The sequence below is a fragment of the Ochlerotatus camptorhynchus genome, unplaced genomic scaffold (genome assembly GCF_037179485.1).
Source record: "Ochlerotatus camptorhynchus isolate MF236.1 unplaced genomic scaffold, CSIRO-AGI_Acam_v1.1 ptg000185l, whole genome shotgun sequence".
NCBI lineage: Eukaryota > Metazoa > Arthropoda > Insecta > Diptera > Culicidae > Ochlerotatus > Ochlerotatus camptorhynchus.
In genome coordinates this window covers 3,284,873-3,304,546 of record NW_027040675.1, presented here as the reverse complement: position 1 = coordinate 3,304,546, position 19,674 = coordinate 3,284,873, and the positions used below count along the sequence as shown (strand labels likewise).

The following is a 19,674-nucleotide window of genomic DNA, read 5'->3' as shown; positions in this document are numbered from 1 at the left end:
GTTGCCATCAGGAGATGAGACGGATGGGACCTCAACGTCATCGGAAGAAAATTCGGAGTCGGTAGAAGAATTCATGGAATCGGTAGAAGACGGTCGGGATCTGAATGGATCGTTCTACGATAGTGCTTCGGAAGGAAACCAATCGTTTCATGGCTTTTCTTTAGATGAAATAGCACGGCGTTCGAGAAGGTCAACGAAGGGTATCGCGCCTCAGAGACTGATTGAGGAGATTTTTTGCTGCGGAGTCTGTGGATACGGTGGTGGTCGAACCAAGATTCTTGAAGGAAGCGGTGACCTGTGAACAGAAAGAAAGTTGGAAAGCGGCAATGGTTGACGAGCTGAAATCTCACGCACAGAATGGGACGTGGGAGCTTGTTAACTTACCTGCTGGGCGAAAGGCTGTTGGCTGTCGCTGGGTGTACAAGCTGAAGAGGAACGCAGCTGGTGACATCATCAAACACAAGGCTTGTCTGGTAGCTCAGGGATATTCCCAAAAGTACGGAGTTGATTACGACGAGATTTTCGCACCGGTATCCAGCCACACCACACTGCGGGTGCTGTTAGCCGTTGCTAGCAAGAAGGGAATGACGTTGAAGCATTTGGATGTGAAAACGGCCTACTTGTACGGCGATTTGAACGAGGAGATTTTCATGAAGCAGCCACCTGGATACATAGCAAAAGGTAAGGAAAACATGGTGTGTCGTCTGAGAAAGAGCATTTACGGACTCAAACAGTCCGCACGATGCTGGAATCAACGATTGCACGGTGTCCTTGTGGAAATGGGGTTTCAGCAAAGTGTTGCTGATCCGTGCCTGTACACAATGCTGATTCATGGAAAACGTGTATACCTGATTGTGTATGTGGACGATATTTTGGTTGGTTGCGAAGATGAAGCGAAGATCGAAGCGGTGTATAAAACGCTGAAGCAGTATTTCGAAATCACCAATCTTGGAGAGCTCAAATACTTCTTGGGATTAGAGATTCGGAAGGAATATGGAAAGTACAGTGTTTCAGTGGAAGGGTACATCGATCGTGTTGCGGAGAAGTTTGGGCTCCGTGATGCAAAGCGGGCGAAGACGCCAATGGAAGAGGGTTTCCAGAGCACGGAAGATAAGAGTCCGCAACTGTCGGACGGGATGGACTATCGGAGTATTGTTGGAGCGCTTCTCTACATTTCCGTGTGTGCTAGGCCGGATGTAGCAGCTAGCGTAGCGATATTGGGTCGTAAAGTGAGTGCGCCTACGGAGGCGGATTGGATAGCGGCAAAACGTGTTGTCCGCTATTTGAAGGCAACGAAAGAGTGGAGATTGAAGTACAGCGACGCGGCTGGAAAGTTAATCGGATATTCGGATGCCGATTGGGCTGGTGACGTTGGTACAAGAAAATCAACAACAGGATTCGTCTTCCACTATGCCGGTGGAGCAGTATCGTGGGCTAGTCGAAGGCAAAGTTGCGTCACACTGTCTTCGATGGAGTCCGAATATGTGGCGCTGAGTGATGCTAGTCAGGAACTGATCTGGCTTCGGAGCTTGCTGAAGGACATGGGTGAACAGCTGAGCGATCCTGTCAAAGTGATGGAGGATAACCAAAGCTGTATCCAGTTCGTAACGTCAGAACGCAAGAGTCGTCGGTCCAAGCACATTGAGGTGCGGGGACATTTCGTGAAACAACTGTGTGATGACGGATGCATCGAGTTGCAGTACTGTCCAACTGAAGACATGGTGGCTGATGTACTCACTAAACCGGTGGGTTCAGTCAAACAGATGAAGTTTGCACGGATGCTGGGATTGTCGTCATAGGATGGCAGTGTTCGTTGAGGAGGAGTGTTGGTGTAACAACGGTCATGCCACCTTTCACTACACACCTTGATGCTAAGAGCTATCCTGTAGTGACAGTGATAGCGAAAGAGACGGTAGCAGAGCGAGAGCGCAGCATCAGCCTTCTGCTGTGTGCGCCATTTTGTATCATTCGCAAAAGTAAACTCGAGGTGTGTACATCTCGTGTAAATAAAGTTTATATCATCAAACATTACAAAACTCGGCCTTTCATTCCGCTGGAACTTCAGTCCAAGACAGGTTAGCACTGGTTAGTACCGGTCCTTCAACCAGTCAAAACACGGCAGCAGAGGCCAGCACCTCGGAGCAATACGCCGGAGGACGACGAAGAAGAAGAGGAAGAAGATGATCAGCCGGATCGCATTGTGCCAAATGCGACTACTGTTATGATGTACGAGAGGCGGAGCTTGATGGTTGGGCTGTTTAAGGGTGACACCAATGAGTTTACACCATGCGCTTGGAACACCATCTTACTAATCTCAAACTGCATCATACCATCGAGTGTACACCCAGAAAAGAGCCGTATGGAATTCCTGATCCCGAAGCAACACGGGAAGAGGAAAGAGGAAAGAGCGCGGCAGAAGAAATACCAAAAACGTTGTGAAGAAGACTGTGATGCCATTGAAGAGATCGTGACTACGATTTCAAACGGTCCTCTTCAGAAGCTGATGCATTGCAAATATGCAAAAGAATGCATGGATGAATTCTGCAAAGCGTATCAAAGAAGTGGTACGCTGGTAGCTATGCACATTCGTCGTCAGCTTTTCTCATTAAATGAAAAGCAGTTTGAGAACCTTTCGGAGCTCTTCAACACCCATTCTCGCTTGTGCAGAGAGTTGGATGAAGCCGACCCCGAAGCAACGCACCTGGAAAAGATTCAAACACTCTTGGGAGCAGTGCCAAACACATATAAATATGTTGTGGCGGCAATTTTGATTCTACCACCTGTGAGGTTCTCCGGAAGAAACCACTTGAAGAATTTCACAAAATGCTTTACGATGCCGAGCTCATCCAACAACCTGCTCAATCATCGCGGAGCGATGTGGCTATGGTCGCCGGTAACTCGTCAAATGGATCCGCTGGAAGGAAGAAAAATGTACAATGTTTCGGCTGTCATCAGCTCGGGCACTACAGAGACAAGTTTCCTGTTGAACGAAGGAAGAAGCAGAATAAAAAGAAAGGAATTTAACAAGTAATTCATCAACGAAGAACAGAGCATGCTTTGATGGTTCAAGCGGGGGTTCGAGAACACGCTAAGCCATCAACTGCTGGTAAGCGGTTCCCATGCGTGCTTGACTCAGGAGCATCAAACCATATGTTCCATAAGCAGAACATAATGAAGAAATTGAAGAGCGTGGAACGTGAAATCAAAGTGACTACAGCCATTGAAGGACAGCAGTTGCAAGCAAAGGCAAAAGGTGAGGTGACATTGAAGTCAATCGTCGGTTTGAATAAAGTAAACAAGTCGAATCTGTACAACGTGCTATTTATTCCTGGGCTACAAGAAAATCTGATCTTTGTTAAAAGAGTGGTTTCCCTTGGGAATGAGGTTGTCTTCTCTAATGATGGTGTAATCATTACAGACAAGTCTGGCGAAGTTATCGCTAGGGGAAGTTGTATTGATGGTCTCTACTAAAAATACTACGCTAAAATTCCTCAAGAGAAATGTAAGAAGTTAGATAAACGTAGTGAACAGTTCCAGTTTATCGGATATTCCATCAACGGATACAGGTTGTGGAATGCTTCAACAAGGAAAGTTTAAATATCAAGGGATGTTGTATTCAACGAAGGAAAAATGATTGAATCTAACAGGGATAATCATGTTAATACTGATGATGATTTGTAGGATTCGGATATCATCTACGCGAGCACAACTTCAGCAGCCTTCAGAATTAACCAGGGATACGAGTAATCCAGATGTTCCACGCGATATTCCAGAAGAAAATGAAAGCTTCTTAATAGCTGAAGAAAATGAAAACTTGGATGAGAGTTTTCATCAAGACGAAATACAACGAGAAGAAAGGCGAAGTCACAGAGTTCGTAAACAACCGGGTTGGTTGAGTGATTATGAGACAGCATTTTGTGCTACGAACTATTGTGATAACGTTCCTCAATCAGTGGAATTGCTGAAGCTTCGAGGTGATTGGAAGGACTGGGAAACATCAATTCATGAGGAATTACAGTCATTGGATGAAAATCAAACATGGACAATTGTAGAGAAGCTACCAGAAAGTAAGAAGGCAATTGGATCCAAATGGGTTTTTACAATTAAAAATGATAATCGGTATAAGACCAGATTGGTTGCGAAGGGTTTTTCGCAAAAACCAGGCTTTGATTATCAAGAAACGTTTGCACCTGTAGCAAAAATGAGCAGTTTTCGAGTAATACTTGCTTTTGCCAATGAAAACAAGCTTTTGATTGATCAAATGGATGTGAAAACCGCCTTTTTGTATAGTCATTTACAAGAAGAAGTAATTTATGCATCTACCAGATGATGAACTTGGTCAGTCAATAATGGTTAAGCTAACTAAAAGCTTGTACGGATTGAAACAAGCTGGGCGAGTTTGGCATAAGCTTGGATTTTATGCATTAAAAACAGATTGTTGTGTGTATAAATCCAAACAACATCAGCTGTTTGTTATCATATATGTTGATGATGTTTTGATCATTGGAAACTCTATTTTTGATATTCAATAGGCCTTTTTAATGGGAACTTAACGATCGATTCAGCCTCTGGTGGTGAATAGGAAAACGTCAAAAAGAGTGTTGTGAGCAGAAATTTTTGCCTTGAGACATAGGAAGTGGAACACTTTTTTACTTTTCCTGATAAATTGATTCATCTGATATGCTCCAAAACTTAATCGACAGTTGAAAAATTTAATTCTGTAACGTTTTTGCAAACATCCTGCTGGTGTACAGGAATATTTTTGTTGCGAAAAATGCAAAATTAGAAAAGTGCCTTAGTGGTTATGATCTTCCGGATTTCTTGTGTGTGGATAGTTAAGGTATAAATCAGTTCAGATCTGTGGAAAATCGTACAATAAGACAATTACCGATAGAAATTGGCAAGATGTTGAATGAAAAATGCTTGAATTTGCGTTGTGAAAAATTGTTATTCTGATGTAAACAAACGGTTTGGTTGACGTTTCTTCTCGAACTCACGTGGCGCACTCTACGTTGGTAGTGCATTAAAAAGGCGTATTGATCAAACAGGAATTATCAAAAATGTTCCATATAAAAGATTTGAAAGAAGTGTCAAACTTCTTGAGAATGAATATTAAGCGTGATATTCAAAAACAAATTTTGGAAATATCTCAAGAACACTATGTTTTAAAGATATTGGAACGTTTTGGAATGGATAATTGCAAGCCTATTTCAACTCCAATGGATGCAAATATTAAAGAGGTAGCTTATGTCGTTTTCATTTTTGCGGTATAGCTACACCAGAACCGCACCGCCGTACACCAACATTAGGGTATAGATAACTGGGGCTCGTATGTTTACAAACAAATGACGTTGAGTTGTCAATGACTCGCGCTTGTTGGCGCAACTCCACCGGGTGTGCTATACCGCAAAAATGAAACCGACATTAGACAATTCGCACTCTGGGACAGTGCATTGTTGATTATCGAGAAATCAATATTTCCTTAAAAATGACGGTTCAAAACACCAACATGTTATTTTGCAACGCGGTCTACTTCGATTTCAGGGAACCTTGTGATATCTTCGCGTAGAAATTAGACTCAAACCAACACGTCGACCAACACGCGTGAGTGGTTGGTTCGCCTGTCGTCCCTCGTACTGCTACCGGAAGCGGAACGACTTGCGCTGCTGGTGGTAGGTTTTCAATACATTTTTATTTAACTTCTCAACAATTAACATCTCATGGTATGAGCATTTTTTTCTGTTGTTTTTTTTTTGTTATGTTTATTTTGTTCATCTGCTTTTGAGATTTCACTTGATTTGCATCTGCAGTAGTTAGTGTTCGTTTGTTTTCTTTTTATTGCGTGATTTTTTCGGTTTTCCATTTTTCCTTTCTTTAGCGGTATGCGCGAATGTTTGCAGTTTGCAGCTGTGTGGGTGTGTCTGTGTGTATGTAAAGTGAGTATAATGTGAATATTTTGTTTTTTTGTTCTTGTATAGTTGCTTTAGTTCCAATATGTTTTTTTTTTCAGCAAGTTTCCGATGTCATTTGTTTACTTAATTTGATGATTTCAAACACGTAAGTGAAGCTTGATTAGTTCTCCTCTGTTCTCTACATCCATTGGTTTATGATTTCCTAGAGATTGAGACTCTCTCTCAACTCTCTCTCTCTCTCTTTTTCATTTCTCTCTTTTTCTTGTGCAGCTAATAATATATATGCTTGATTTTCCAGTATTGATTGAGAATCTATGTTTTCGCAAATGGGTACACAGGTGACAGAATATGTAGATATATTTCGCGTTGCGTTTTTTTTTCAGTTAACACTACATTAAACGAAAAATAACATGTAACCGCATCTCCCGTTCGCCTTAGTGCTTTTGTTGTTGTTGTTGTTGTTGTTTGTTTACATTTCTTTTTATTTGGCTAAATGGATTTTCGTTTAGTACCATTTTTGTTTAATTCAGGGTTTTTAGAAAACTCGAAATTGACAATTACTTTTCTTCTTTTTTGCTTACCTTTTAGTTTTGTTAGAGCTATATAATAGTAGGAGGATTCGCTTCAAAGGATTGTTGCTGATGCTATTAACCCTAAACAGAAGAGAATGTATTTTGTCTTCCTTTCATTAGCGTACAATTTTTGTTTTACTTCCACTATATGGAACAGTTAAAATTGTGTTGTTGTTTTTTTTGTTCGAACATTAGATAACCAAGAATTCAAAAGCTATTTGAGACGAGAATCGTTGTAAACATCTATTGTCAAAGTTTGATTAAAACGGAAATTGGTTTGTTTGTGTACCTTCCTTTCATCGGGCGTGTTTGTGTCTGTGTGTGTTTGTGTAGAAGTTGTGTGAGTGCGCGATTCAATCCAAACAAAGGGCGCGTATCTAAATATCTGACTAGCGGTGCAAAATTTCATCATTTATCGCATATAAAATATCGCTACATTCGGTTTCTATTTAATGTGTGTGTGTATGTGTGTGTGATGTCTCCCTCTGGTTTCTTCTATTGTTCCGATTTCTGGATTCTGTTGCATCCTATATACAGTCTTAAATTTAGATACAATTCGCTACAACGCCGGGAATGTGACTTGGTGACGAAAAACAATCACGTGCTGTTTTCTATTTGCTTATCAAAAAATATTTGGGCATTTTGGGTACGCGCAATAAATTATTATCCATTTCGGTTGCTTATCGGTTTTTTTTTGGTTTCGTTAAAATCGTCGCTTCTCGCTCAGGACGCAGCCAGCAAAACAAAACAATAACAACGACGCACTGCTGATGTGTGTACGTGCGACGTTTCGCACAACAGGCCTACTCGATTGTTTGTGGCTGCCTTGGTGACATCCGGCCGCCGACGGTGCCGGCTGCTTTCAGGAAGTTCAGGAAGGAAGCGAAGAATGAATAGAAGAAGTTGTATGGGAAGTTTTGACATTCCACGATAGCCTGGTTGGTCGGTCAGTGTGCAACGCGTTTGCAACGGGTTTAACCAAAGCTGTTCAAGGTAAGTGTTTAACTGCTCGTTTGGATGTTTGTAAATATAATATTGACATTTAATACGATTGACCAAAGGTTAATTTTAGGATTTGAGTACAGTAAATAAGTTCACATTTTTTTGTTTGGCTGATTTTCATCAACCGTCAACGATCTATATAGGATAAGGTTGGTTCACTTAACGATATATTTGCTATGCCGTTTTTTTTTATTTTTCCTTTGTGTTTTGGTAAATATATCTATACTTATATACTTTTTTATGTAAACTTCTTCTGTCTTCTTTTTTTTTGTTGAATATTCGCTGTTTTGGGTTGAATTTCATATTTAGACTTTCATCTCAATATTTACTTTCTTGTAGAATTATGCATAATCAAACAATACTTAATGAATGGAAACAAAGAAAACAGCGTCGTAAAGAGCTCAATCGTTACTAATATATGTAAAATCTGACGTGTAGCTTAGCGATAGTTTCAACAATAAGGAGATAACTCGTACTTTGCTAAGGATAGAGGTAAACTTAAACCTACCCGAAGGAATATTGTCAGTTTCAACAAAGTTTCAGACAAGTCTGTGAGAAGCATACTGTTTGTTTACATTGGTTTTTAGCAATATACTTACTCGATTATACTAGCAACTAGTTGGTAAGCTAAATAGAGTAACATTACGACAGAAGGTGTGTAAAACGAGACCAGATTCGACTTCTTTCTGTTGTTGCCGTTAATTTGATATTGTACATTAGCTTTGTTTAGCTTACTCATCTGGTTGTCATTCACCATTACACGATGTGTATTTACAGATTACGAAGCCATACAGTGACCGTTGTGGTGGGGATACCGGAGTGCGTTCCTCTACTCTTTCTAGTATGAGTAAACAATAACAAACCGAAAAATGATCCCGCGCCCGTTAGCACCAATCGCCGAATTTGACGGTGTCGAAGCAGGCGGGGGATACTTCGATGAACACAAAATCTAACAAACTAGTCAACTATATAATCTACTGCGAGTAAGAGAAGACTAATAACAAGTGATTAAAGTGAACTTCGAGCATTAACAAATAGTGAGTGGCGGAGGTGAGAAGGTAAACAGAAAAAAAAAATCATTTAAACAAATGGAAGCAATCGGTTCAGTTCGAATCAACTAATGTAAACATATACGGAATGGAACGGTAACCTGTCTAGCAATCTCTCCGGTCAATACAGTTGGTGTTGGATGCTTTTTTTTTTAGATAGAATACAAGTGAGATAGGAGGCTAGGGGTTGGTTTAAGGACGTACCGTTCGTCGTGATTTTGTACCCACGCACACACTCACACAGACAGAGATTGATGTCGTGTGACGACGACGGATGGAAACAGAGACTCGCGCACTGACTGAGATTCTTGAACTAGCCTAGAAAACAGAAACAGGGAAAACTGGATACGACTAGATTAATCGCTGCGATCTGCGTGGCATCTTCAGGCACGTTCGGGTGCGAGAGTGTGGCTGTGTGACTGTGGGGAGGGCGTGAGTGTGTGTTTTTGTCTGTGCAGGGGATAGTGATGAATTGACAGATGATGGCTGGAACCACACACGTTCGGCGTTTAGTAGAGGCCTGTAAGGAGAAATGTCAGAAAAAAAGTGATTAGCAGGGGCTAGATCATAGTTTTGTTTTTGGGTAACTCACTGGGACACTCCGGTGGGTTCAGCTGGCCGAAGAAGTTGAGCTCGTACAGCGAGGCAATGGTAATGAAGATCAGGTACCACACCATCAGGACGATACCGAGACGTTTGTCCAGCTTCCAGCCGTTCATGTGGGTCGCGACCAGGAGGAAAAACACGGTGGACAATAACGACAGCGTCGAGTAGGTTAGGCCCTTGCTGATGACATTGACATGCGAGCCCGGTTTGATGATGGCCGTCTGAATGAACCAGGGCAAACCGAGACAGATGAGAATGTCGAATACGTTGGAACCGACGGCATTGGAGACGGCCATGTCGCCGTGACCCTCCTTGATGACCGCAATGGAACTAAGGGCGTCCGGGACGGAAACACCGGCAGCTACGAACGTTAGTCCCATGACGGTATCAGGGATGCCGAGGGTCGAGCCGATAATCGTTATCATCCACACCATGAAGTATGAGTAGAATGAGATCCAGATCATGGACACGAGGAAGGTGAATGGATACCAGTTTTTATACTTCTCCGTTTTGCAGTCGGGCATAGTTTTCCGGGCCGTGTAGTGGATCGGATAAACGATATACCAGGCGACCAACTTGAACGGGCCTCCCTCGGTCGGTTTCTCCAGTGGATTGTGCGAATCCTGTGGCCGAGGTTCCTTCGGTTTGTAGTAGTTGTCGGTGGTTGCTTGCTGAACAGCTCCGGTGGTAACGGTCGTTGTCTGCGCTGCAGGTTGTACAGCTTGCTGCTGAGGATCCTGTCCATACTGGTCTTCGTATCCGTAGTTTTGTTGTCCACTCCACTCAGCATTAGGATCGTAGGCATTCGTCGAATAGTTGTTTGTCTGAGCTGGAGCTGCAACGGCGCCCCCCTCTACCCATGCAGCATTTGGATCCCAGCTCGCGTTGGGATCCGCGTAACCCTGATCCATTGCCACCGGTTGCTGCGTTTGTTGTGATTCCTGTTGGTCCACCGTACCACCCGGTTGCTGTCCTTGCGTGTAGGTCGTGTCCGGAAGATTCTTGTAGGTCACCAGCGCAAACTGCTCCTCTTTCGTCGGAAGCTTGATAGGAAGTTTCCAGGTGTGCGCCCACTTTTCCAGGGGGCTGTTGAAGTGCAGTACGATGCAGTAGACAACATAGAACAGCATCATAACAAGTGCTTCCACCCAAGAGATGACATCGTTGAAGATCACTACCAGCATCACCAGGATTGCGATCGAATAGAAGGTACAATCCCGAACCAGAGGCCACCAATTCAGCTGCAGTACGGTTCCGGAAGACAGTGCACACACCGAAATCACGAACATGATGTTGAAGACAGCTGAACCGATGACTCCGCTGATCCCAATGTCGTCCTTTGCGAAGAATACACCTATCACAACGGTCGCAAGCTCCGGCGCCGAGCTTCCAGCTGCCATGAAGGTAGCACCAGCCACATCTGGTGACAGTTTCAATTCTGCAACGAAAAACAAAACATAAACCATGGAACCCTGCGCACGTCTGATAGCACCAACAACTTACCTTCACAGATCCTATCTAAGCTGGAAACGAAATAGTCGTCGCACACGATGGCCAACCCCAGGAAAGTGAACATGGCCACTAGCAGATGGAGAACTAGGCCACCGTGTTTCCGCACGTTCGGTCCCATCAGCGGTCGTGGGAACTGCTCGATCGCCGGAGGAGTACAGTTCTCTCGCCTCGGTCGCCATGTTGGGTGACCATGGTGCGTGTACGTTGCCTTAGTAGCGCTCTCCGTCGTTCCGTCCTCCTCGGACCCGGACTCTGTGGTGCTACTGCTACTGTCACCGTAGTACAGTGGATTGGGCGATTCGTTAGACGGGGGTTCCGATTCCGCTAGATCAAAATCGGCGCTGGTTGTTCCGCTGCTGCCGGTTGTCGCCGAGTACGCATGAAAGCTCGAGTACACCAGGAATACGATTCCCATGTGCCAGTAGCGCCCACGACGTGTTCGCCTCATCGTTCACCGGTCCGGGTTGCTGCGCTCTTCCGGGTGTCGTCTACGAGCTGAAGCAGAAAACATAAACATTAATTTCACTTGGAAATGACAGCGATTGACGTTTCAAGTGTCATAGATAACTATATCATCATAAACGACCGTAAACCGACAGGAAACGGAGTGTGCAGCAGCCATAATCGTATAAAAGCGTATAAATATCCCATCCATTCGGAGTCAATGTGCGTGAGTCGAGAGCTGGCATGATTTTATTAAAAGGATAAACATCATTAAAATGCGGAGGCGGCCCGGGCCGAGCCGGGAAGAGGAAGCATCGGAGAAACTTTTTATTCTGCTTCGACTATCCTCATTTGTTCCTTTCCTCTCGACGAGACGACAACTCTGCTAGATGTCGCTACTGCGGAACCATCGTCGTCCTCACGGCTCACCCGCTCCTTCAGTCCAGGCAAGTTTTTAATAATACAAATTTTCCTGTAATGTATAAACTCAAGCACTAAGAAGAAGAGACGACGACGGTTTGTCTGCAATTTTTCTCCCATTCGTCACGATGATTGAATGAAGAAACTCACGAGCTATTCTTATTAGCTAGCTTCTTTTTCAGAGCTTGACAAGGTTTTTTTTGCCCGCCAAAGCGTGGATTCTTTTGAATCAGGGAAAGAGAGGGCGGAGAGTGAAATGAAATTTCCGGGAAGCTCATGTCATACATCTATATAGACAGACCGCGGAATGTAATATGTAAGAGTCTGATGATCCTATAGATGAGTATTCGGCTGTTGTAAGTAGGTAGTTCCGGGGAAACTTGTTTCCTTACACTCAATGGAAACTTGAGTTTTGCCGAAAATGAATATCGAGTGTATACACCCAACTAAGGAATGTAAGATTCTATTACAGTTTTGTATTAAAAATGAACCGAATCTGCAAGGAATATCCACATGAACAGATGCTGGTAATGTAGGCGTCGTAAGACGTTTTAAATAATTGTGTAAAATTAATCTTATCTAATTTTATGAAGTTTACATTCCCGCCGATAAACCGTAGCAAACTACATCAACGAAGGCATTGTTCGAAACAATTGACTCTGGAAAAAAGTAACTTGTTCACTACAGAATCGATCAGTGTACAGGTGTGTACACAGAAAAAAAAAGTTGTTGAATATTACACCCAAAGCGGTCCGCTGGTTGTGTAATATTACGTTGTACGATGTACATCGATTTTGCGAACAAAATTACATTCATTGATGTAATATTGTATCTGATTTTTGCTATTAGGAAAAAGGATGTAATGTCGGCCTAAATGCCCCTAATTTGGGCCCATACATAAATTCAGCAATCGACAAAATTTTCAATAGCGACCAAAAATATCCATTAGTACCGTCTGCGTGACGCGTTCATCTAGATAAAATTGATAAATAGCAGATTTTTAGGGATGGACCCAATCTTAGCTCCATAGGCCAACATTAGAGCCATTTCCCCTCATCATTATTTCATACATCAGCTTGAATTTCGTTGATCGATATTAATTTTTTTTTCTAGGTTGGACTATTTGAAAATAACACGAGAAATGTCTTCAGATAGATTGTGGTATCCCGCGCCACAAAGGTGACGTTTTTGCAGCTGTATTTTTTTGCGAGTGAATTTTAATGATTTTATGAAATTTTCAAACGCGTATGATGATTTCAAAGGTGATTTTTTCAAGGGGTTAGTCACTCAGCACATTGTGCCGAAATTAGATTTGCAACAGCTTGGGTACATCCTTCAGCACACTTTCGGCACAATCTCGTAGGCATTGGACTGTTGAAAATAAAATGGGAGCACTGTTGGAAAACTGTCACTGAATTTGATTTCACAACATTACGTGCTGTTTGGCTGTATGTTCAGGAACATCCTATAATCAAGTATACCAGCGGACCTCTGATCACGTCTTCTTTTGGAAGGGAAGTAAAGCATTGGTCCCTGCCCATTAGACTGATGCAAAATTTGACTTTTTCGCTCCACAGTGCTTAAATGGTTTCAAATTGGGTCCTGATTAGCCTCCAAAAGTTACAACTCATTTGGTTAGAAACAGACTTCGCACAAACCATTTGAAGTTTACATGTAAATTTCTATGGGAAATCTCTATTTTTTGTTCATTCTCTTCTAGTCTTTTTCCATATTGAGCTGCGAAACAGTTCGACAGCTATTCTTATAGAAAATTTTCTCAGCTACAACTTTGCTGCAGATCATTTCTATGTAAAACGAGACAGGAAAAAGTTATTAATTATTTAAGAGATTGGTAAACTTATGACATGATCAAGCAGCTGCTCTGTAGGCAACACTGTATTTTGCAGTGTGACATAGTAGCCATGATTTTTGTGTCCTATTCAACGCCCCAGAAACACCAATGTTGCCTGCTGAGCAGTTGATTGAGCATGATCATTAGACATCAGCGCATTGAACCATTGATAACTTTCGATCCTTGCATTTACTCAAAAAGTGGTCTTGAGCAAAGTTGTAGCTGGGAAAATTTCGTACAAGTACAGTTAAAAGCTTTTGAAGCAGACCGATATGGTGACTTATTAGATAGACACGAACAAAAATCTTGGTTTTACCATAGTAATTCCCATACAAACTTCAAATGGTTTGTGCCATCTCAGTTTCTCACCAAATGGGTTCAAATTTTGAGAGGTTAGTCAGGATCAGATTTGGAATCGTTTAAGTATTGTGGAGCAAAAATTTCAAATTTTGCATCAGTCTACTGCCCATGTGTGTTGTTGGGTGCGATATCCCACGCAGGTGTCGAAGCTGCCTCCCTCCACATTCGATTGTCGTCAATGGATGGCAACCGATGTCCGTCGGTGATTGGCCCTAGATTCCGGAACAGATACCGACGTTAAATAAAGGAATTAAGAGTGCTATTGGAAACGACCATAGCATACCATGAAAGATAAAGATTTAAAATATCCACGAAAGGAGTTCTAATCCTCGTTCTAATCATTTTTAGCAATCCAACTTCAACCGACCTTATAACACTTTGTCTGAAAATATTATTAACTGACAAAACCCCAAGGCTGTAAAATGCGTGCCAATCAAGGGGTGGTCACTCTACGCACTTATTTGCGCCAACTTTTTTCTCAGTGTGCCTCAATGTGCTGCAGCTGTGCCGGCAATGCCGAGAAGTCATTGAACTGACTTTTGTTTGCTTGTGAATTATACCTTGCTTGGCAACCCGGTGTATGAATAGCTCTTGTTATTGTTTTGTTTTTCAAAACCTGAGATGCCCCTTGAGTAGGAAAAACATTTCCGTTCCAAGGTACGAACCTTGTAGGTGGATTTTGCCAAAACGATCCTGCAACATGCTATGTTGGATGATGGAATGGGTGGTGTAGCAGCAGCAGTAGTAGCAGCTGCCGCCATGGATGGTATGTCTTCGAGCAGTTCCAGTCAGAGGTGAGGTCGGATGTTATGGTTTTCGTTTAATTATTGACTTTCACTGCTACATTTCAACTTAGAGAGCGGGGGAGGGCTTTCAAAATTTAGTTTTTAAATTGATGAGATTATTTATAATGATGGGTATATTCAATTCATTAAAATTATCAGAATTTTTAATTTCATTTTAGTTCTGAAGAGAATTGAAAGCTATTTGTGAGGAGAAATTCCAGTGCAATCTAAGGAATGCTCAAAGGTAATTCCGAGAACCTCTTGATTCCCGAAAAATGCTCAAAATATTTCCAAGGGAGTGCTGAGGAGAGCTGAAACGGACTTTCGGTCCAAGTTTAATTGAGAACCCCATTCAGATGTTTATAGGGGAATTTACGTATTCTCGTCAATCTAAGCAGCGTCCGCACTTCTATTAGCATTTTCACAGCGTCACGAACATATATGACGTATCTGTTTGTTTCAATTCATCTGCTGCTTGCTTCTCCATCCATTCCAATCGACAGAATTCTTCAAAACTGTTTGAAAACGATTTTACAACGCTCTAAACTTCTCAGAGGGGTGTGACTATTGTCGTCAACCTCTTTTTCTTCGGCAACCTTCCCATTAGAACTGCGTGTTAACCAGCTGTTCTATTATCGGCAACTCGAAATCAGCCCCATTTTGTAGTACGTATGCTTCATTTGAAGAAAAATCTGGCATAACAGGATTGCTCGGTCCTACAAATATAATCAGATTGAAGCTGAAAGACTAAAGAATCGTTTGGATACATTCAGGGAAGTGTGTTGATGGTAAAACATAGTGAAATTAACGTTTAAATTTTGGTTGCCGAAAACAGTCAATGGGTGCCGAAGCCGACATTTACCCTACATAATTCAGTTTCTGCGCCTTCGAAGCAGGCAACATGTTTTACAGTTCTCGAATCACTAGAGAATGATGATGCGTGTTAAAAGAGGGTGAAAATGACAATCACCGAAAAGGTTTGTTTTTCATACACGCTAACTTGAAAGTACTCATTAATGAGTAAAAAAAGACCCATTTTGAAGAAAAGTGGCTTAACTCATTAATGATTAAACAATTTTACCCATTAATGAGTATCTGTTACCCATTAATGATTAACAATTACTCATTAATGGGTAACAGATACTCATTAATGGGTAAAAAATTTACTCATTTAATGAGTTAAGCCACTTTTCTTCAAAATGGGTCTTTTTCAATCATTAATGGGTACTATAGTCACTTTAACACTTTTGGGTCATTCGTGACTTGTCCGGGGGTGAGATTTGAACTCGTGACTTTGGCATGAGAGGCATGGATGTTAACCACTACGCCGGGGTCGCTCCCAGCTTGAAAGAAATTCCAATGCAGTATTACAATGCAATTCCTAGTCGAATTTCAAGTGAAATTCTTTGAGAATTCTGAAAATCATTTCAAGGAATTCCTGAGCAGAATTCAATGGTGATTTAAAAAATAATTCCATTGAAATTTAGGGGAATACATTCTTAGGATGACAATCATGCTTCCCGTTGATCAGCTCAGGGTGAAATTGTTCGCAACTTCTTACTTGCCACAGATGAGATTGTTGGGATGGAACAGGTCTCGGAATAGTCCCGGCTTTACCTGATTCTCAACGCTGGGTTTCGTGTCGATCTGGAAGGCACGAGACACGTACCGTTCGGATGCTGTTAACTAGTAGAATTTTCCACACAACTAGTGAGTTTGAAAATTTAAGGTTAAAATCTACGACCTATTTCGTTCTTCCTGCAAATTTACAGGCCCCCTCCAGAATGTTCTAGGCCCCCTCCAGAATGTTCACCCCCAAAAGAAATTTTCAGGAGACATAAAAATAAATTTTCGTTCAAAGTCGAACGAAGTTTGAATTCTTGTGAGTAGCTATCAAATGAATAGCTAAATCAACAATTGTATATGGTCACCGGATAAACATATTTCCCGATGCCCGGAAATTGTCCAAAAATTGCCGGGAAATGGAAACACTAGTTGGAAGTTCCATGAAAAGTTGAAAGAAATTTTAGGGGAGAGTAGGCTGTGTGTGTGTTCAAACCTGACGTTTGTTTTTTCCGTGGACTTTTTTTTTATCTATAATCGGTTGCTGATGTGGCCATAACCAGGCCCAGGCGACAATTTCTAGTTTCTCATTCTAGGTCCCTATTATTTGCCCTGAGAAGCTGTTCCGAATCCAAGTAGAACCTGCACGAGGCGTCCCATAATTAGTTCCATCATTCGTTGAGTCGCAGCGTTGAACCTGACTATTGGCCACGAAAAGGCTTGCCAATGCACATCAAAAATCGACTACATACATGCGAACATTTGTTTATCTCAAATCGAAGGAAGACATTCCGCGCAACTGCCATAAACCGGACTAGTTCATGTTGATTTTCGTCAAGCTTCGTCTAAAATTTGGACTTCTACACAAACTTGGTGAGTTCGTTCCATTTTGTAAATTTTTATCTTTTCAAACCAGTAACGTTGGGAGATCACCTTTTTGTGGTGCGTTACTGGTATAATATCTACAAGATCTAGTGACAATACTCGGGTAGTGACCACCGCGCCGTTATGCATTTCTATATTGTATATTTCAAATCAAAAATATTGTTTATGTTCATAGATTTCACATAATCCTTTTCCCTTTGTCCTTCTCCTTTTCCTTTCCCTCCTCTCTTTTCAGAAAGCGAATAATGGCGCTATAGCCATAAGTTATAAAAAGGCTAGGACAAGAGTTAGTGCTCATGCCCCAACCGTCAGAAGAAAATGGAGCATCACTTAACCTTTCTAGCTTTGATGCTTCCAACGAACAATCAATCATATAATTAGCAAAATTGGAACGTACGGTATGAGATGTCCACGTTTCATCCATTTGTTGAATTCTGAAGCATCGATGTTTTCTGAATCATCTGAATCATCTTGCCCCTTAAATGATGCACAGTAGGCCTGGCCGGTTTTGATATGTGTGACGCATCTTTGATGTGAAACATGTATCAAATAGACATGAAAAATGATGTAGGTATATATATATATATATATCATTTTCCAGGATGCTTTCAAGAACTGTTACTGTAGGCGTTAGATTAGATTAGATTAGATTAGAAAGAAATTTTAGGAAGTCAGGAGACACACGGCAGTCACAGGGACTTTCGGGGTAACTGTATAGAACTTTGAGAAGAATTCAGAAGTCTACACACTACGAAAAAGTCATGTAAATTTCGGTTTCCTGAGACCGACACATGTAAGCGGCCCCCTTTTGACGTAAGAATCAGTTGAAAGAAACGAGAAAATAAATTCAATCATACGTTCTCTTCATCGAGTTGCTTATGTTTCGGTTTGAGAACACTTAATTTTACATGAAATGTTTGTTTACGTTCCATGATTTACGTCCAATGTGGATTACGTCTTGTATAAAAGTAGTTATTTCTAAGTGTGTACCGTGGGAAGTTAGAATTACTTCCGGGTGAAATGGAAAATAATGGTCCGGTTCCAGAAGAAGACAGTGGACTTCTGAGGAAAATCAGATGATACTGTTGGAACGGAAAGTTTCAAAAAACTTCCGATGAGCAAAGTAAGAAATTTCCGGAGAAAGTTGGAATAAACTTTCGGAGAAAGATGAAAGGTTCTTCCAGCGTAAGATGGAAAATCCAAGGGGCAAGACAGCTTCTAATCATGAGCAATTTCAGAGATGCTTTTGAGGCACCTCGAGTAACTCACATTGCTCAGCGAGCAAGATCACTGTCATTTGCTTTCTCACTTTTCGCATCACAGCAACATATGGAGGTGCGAAGTCAAAAAGCTGCTGTCAAGCAAAACAACAACAAAAATCGGGAACCTCCGGCCTACAGCTCCAGGCGAGTATGGTTGGAATTCTGAATTTTCGTTCCTAAATTTCCTTCGGTTTCCATCTCCCGGGATCGTGCGTTTGCTGAGGACTAAAATCGACACGTTTTTCTTGGCTGTTGAATTTGATCGTACTGACGGAAACGGGACTGGATGACCAGATTTATGCATCGCAACCTCGGATCACTTTATTACGTCTTCAAGTGACCGATCTCCCCTGCACAGTCAAAAGGCGTTCTGGCTGCTGTCTCAACTAGACTAATCAGTTACCTAAGTATCTCGCCCATTTCCAGTCTGCTGGAACAGCTCTGGATTGTCGTGGAATTTCCACAAAACATTCTTAGCATTGGCGCTGTCTACCTGGCGACTGCACGATCATCCGTGAGCATCATCGTTAGGTCTCGACTGAGTCCCCGGTCTCCTGCAATGCTATTTGGCGCCTAAAACCAAGCTGGTTTACAGTGGTGCTTTACCGACAGCGGCACACCATTCACCGTCCCACTGCTATTGCATATGCTGGTGGTTTGCTGTACTCTTTTGGACGGATTTAACTTACACGGGTTTAGTCAAGTAAACACTTTTCCCAACCGAAACGGACGTTTGCTAGATCTTGTCCTGGCAAACGGTTCTGTATTACCGGCCACTGATCAGTCTAGATTCTGACCATCCCGCTCTCCTCGTGTCATTCAGGTTACCTATTTCGAATTAAAATAGTCCAATCTACATTCTCTCAATTCTCAATTCTCTTCATCGACTCTCTCTTTCGTAAATAACTCGGCTACAAAAACATTTCCGGCCGTCTTTGTCATATTAGATGCTAGATTGTTGCGTCTTCCATCGATCTGGGTGTTCAAAATACCCGGAAATATCTTAATACGGCCGTGACGATCCAAAGATAAAGTCGATTAAGAGGATCGATCAATGCAGAAAGGGCCTATTTAAAAGTGACGCGAGAATTTTATTATGTTTACAAACAAGACTGACACCTAATATATCGACAGTGAGCATGCATAAGGGCGTAAATGCGATGATCGATTCTCTTCGTCGATTTTCTCTTTTGTTAATAGCTTGCTAGAATTAACGTTTGCTGTTGCTTTTGATAGCCAATACAACCCGTTACAACTCTGCATTGAACAAATTCTAGAAAATTGTTTCGTTTAGCTGTGGCAATGCAAAAAAGAAAATCGATAAAGAGAATCGATCATCTCGTATATGCCCTTATGTTCACTGTCGATATGAAGGCGGTAAACGGAGTAAGCCGAGGAGTAAACAGACAGTAAATCGACAGTAAATTGAGTTGCTCGCGAGTTACTCGCA

The 19,674-nt window shown here is 41.9% G+C and overlaps 1 protein-coding gene across 1 annotated transcript in view; it reads right to left on the bottom strand.

The window, feature by feature from the left end:
• Positions 1-5,676: 5,676 nt before the first annotated feature.
• Positions 5,677-19,674, bottom strand: part of LOC135702165 (probable sodium/potassium/calcium exchanger CG1090) — a 91,396-nt gene continuing 77,398 nt past the window's right edge. Inside the window, exons 2-4 of the mRNA XM_065223182.1 lie at positions 10,645-11,148; positions 9,128-10,579; positions 5,677-9,055 (exon numbers count right to left, since the gene is read on the bottom strand). Of these exons, the coding sequence (XP_065079254.1) occupies positions 9,045-9,055; positions 9,128-10,579; positions 10,645-11,101 (1,920 nt within the window). The 5' untranslated portion in view covers positions 11,102-11,148 and the 3' untranslated portion in view covers positions 5,677-9,044. The remainder of the gene's footprint in view (positions 9,056-9,127; positions 10,580-10,644; positions 11,149-19,674) is intronic.